At 37.3% G+C, this 2,500-nt stretch overlaps 1 protein-coding gene across 3 annotated transcripts in view; it reads left to right on the top strand.

The window, feature by feature from the left end:
* Positions 1-2,500, top strand: part of LOC137977841 (centrosomal protein of 104 kDa-like) — a 45,269-nt gene that overhangs the window by 12,803 nt on the left and 29,966 nt on the right. For all 3 annotated transcript variants that reach the window (XM_068825184.1, XM_068825181.1, XM_068825182.1), the window contains exons 7-8: positions 2,088-2,186; positions 2,484-2,500. The exon at positions 2,484-2,500 is cut by the window's right edge and continues 55 nt beyond it. In XM_068825184.1, the coding sequence (XP_068681285.1) occupies positions 2,088-2,186; positions 2,484-2,500 (116 nt within the window). The remainder of the gene's footprint in view (positions 1-2,087; positions 2,187-2,483) is intronic.

Genomic DNA, 2,500 nt, shown 5'->3' with positions numbered 1-2,500 from the left:
ATCAATTCCCTCGATCATTGACTTAGGGTGCGTTCGATTGACCCTATTCCGGAATAAGAATACGTGGAGTGATGATTTAAAACGGTATGTCTGGCGCTTTTGAAGCAACGATGATAATAATCACATAGGTGTTTGATAATTTTAATGTGAATCTCCGTAAAAACGAAGGATTTCTAACTTCTATTCCATGTATTCCTATTCCGGAATACGGTCAATCGAACGCGCCCTTAGTTTCTTATCAGTCACGTCATTTGCTGAGGTGTAACTGTTTCTCGTCCAATGGGAAGCATTGTAGGAACAAAAACTAGTGTCCAGGCTCATTGGCGAGAAAATGCTCGGAAACTGCTTACCATCTTTCTTACGAACTTTCATCTTGTGAACAAAATGGTGTGTTTTCTTCAATGTTCAGGAAAATAAGCGTTTCAAAACAGTCAATTCCTTTGGCTTTTATGTTTTTGAGGTTGTTAAGGAGCTGCTTTATCACTAATATCAGGTGTTTCTTCTGTTTTTTGCGGAAAATATCGGAATTATGCGGAAAATATCAGAATTATGCGGAAGATGCGGATCTCAGTGAATTATGTGGATCCGCATCGCCGCATCCTGTCAGATGCCATGACTCTAAATTCCCGTGCATTTCGCGTGTAGCCGTGCAGGAGCGAGAGAACTGGTTGGCCCTACTCCAAGAGTAGGGCCAGCTGGGCCAGAACCAGTTCTCTCAGTTCTCAGAACTGACGCGTTCCATTTACGCACGGTCCGAACCGACCGGTCAGTTCTGACAAAATGGTAAGTGCTCTTAGTTTCTTATCAGTCACGTCATTTGCTGAAGTAACTGTTTCTCGTCCAATGGAAAGAATTGTAGGAACAAAAACTAGTGTCCAGGCTCATTGGCGAAAAAATGCGCGGAAACTGCTTACGATCTTTCTTACGAACTTTCATCTTGCGAACGAAATGGTGTGTTTTCTTTAATGTTCAGGAAAATAAGCGTTTCAAAACAGTCAATTTCTTCGGCTTTTATATTTTTGAGGATGTTAAGGAGCTGCTTTATCAAGTTAATATCAGGTATTTCTTCTGTTTTTTGCGGAAAATATCGGAATTATGCGGAAGATGCGGATTTCAGTGAATTATGCGGATCCGCATCGCCGCATCCTGTCAGATGCCATGTTTTAATTGGGGTAAGATCTTTGTCATCATCAGTTCACCATCATCGTTATCTTGCTTAATTTGATCTCTGTCCTTGCAATCACCTTTGTTACTGACATCAGGCCGTCAACTGACTGAAAAATAATGATGTGAATTGTTGATACTGCCTTATTTAAAAGCAAGCTGTTCATTAATTAATATGTACATGTAAGGAAAAACTCAGTATGGCCAATTTCCATTGTCATTGTCATTGTTGCTATAAGACTACTTTGACGATTTGGCTGCCATTTTGATTCCTATTGTTTAAAAAGATATTATGGGATGCATAATGCAAATGCATGATTAATATGCATGTGCCGGTGGATATCCCATAATAGCTATTGGAAAAATATAATTTGAAATGGCTGCCGTATCGTTGAAGTAGTCTATTGGAGTAACTAAAGGCTGTTCTTCGTAAGTCATAGTGGTCAGGTGCAATGGTCCTCTTCCTCACTTTTTGAGCTATTACAAGAAAAACGTCTTCTAAGATGCTATTTTTATTATCATTGTTGTTGTTGTTATTATTATTACATGTATTATTATTATTATTATTATTATTATTATCACCATCATCATCATCACCATGGTCATCACCATCATCAATGTTGTAATCATCCCTCATCTGTACAGCCATCTCCCTCCATCTCATTTACACCTTAAACACTTTCCTGCCCAAGAGTGACACTTACAGATTTTACTCTGTCTAACGCCAGACGATTTTAATTGTCAATGGTGGCCCCCTCGGACAGGAAAGGGTTAACTTAATCCATCTCCACAATAATCCTTTTCTCATAACTGTGATGATTGAGCAGTTACATATTTTGTATTAATATGTTATTGTTCACGAAGTCATTGTCATGAATAATTTCTTTTTATATCAGGCAGTGTTTTTTTTTTTCTATTTAAAGGCAAGAGAGTTAAAATCCATTCACCTTGATGCAGAAGGAAATTTTGTTAAGTTGATTCTCCACAAGAATCATGTCAACAAGTACAACATTTATAACCAGGCAAGCTGTTGACTGTACTTTGAATGAACTCTATAAAAGGGTGCACCTGTAGATGTCATTTTTGGTTGCTTTGTTGATTCATTTTCCTCATCAGTGTGATCTGTTTTAAATAAATGATAATTTGATAGAAGTAATCGTAATGATAATAATTGATGAAGTTATTCTTTTTACACAAAGAAAGATTCTATACTTAGTAAATACCGGGTACACAGAAATGAAAAACTTATCACTAGATGTTCATTGACAAGTAGTTTGATTAGGTTTAATGTAGTAAGGCATGTGCTATTGTTGTTTTAGGTTGGTTTGGTTGCTGT

The sequence above is a fragment of the Montipora foliosa genome, chromosome 11, assembly GCF_036669935.1.
Source record: "Montipora foliosa isolate CH-2021 chromosome 11, ASM3666993v2, whole genome shotgun sequence".
NCBI classification, from domain to species: Eukaryota; Metazoa; Cnidaria; class Anthozoa; order Scleractinia; family Acroporidae; genus Montipora; species Montipora foliosa.
The sequence above is the reverse complement of the archived record's forward strand: the minus strand, read 5'-3'. Positions and strand labels throughout refer to the sequence as shown.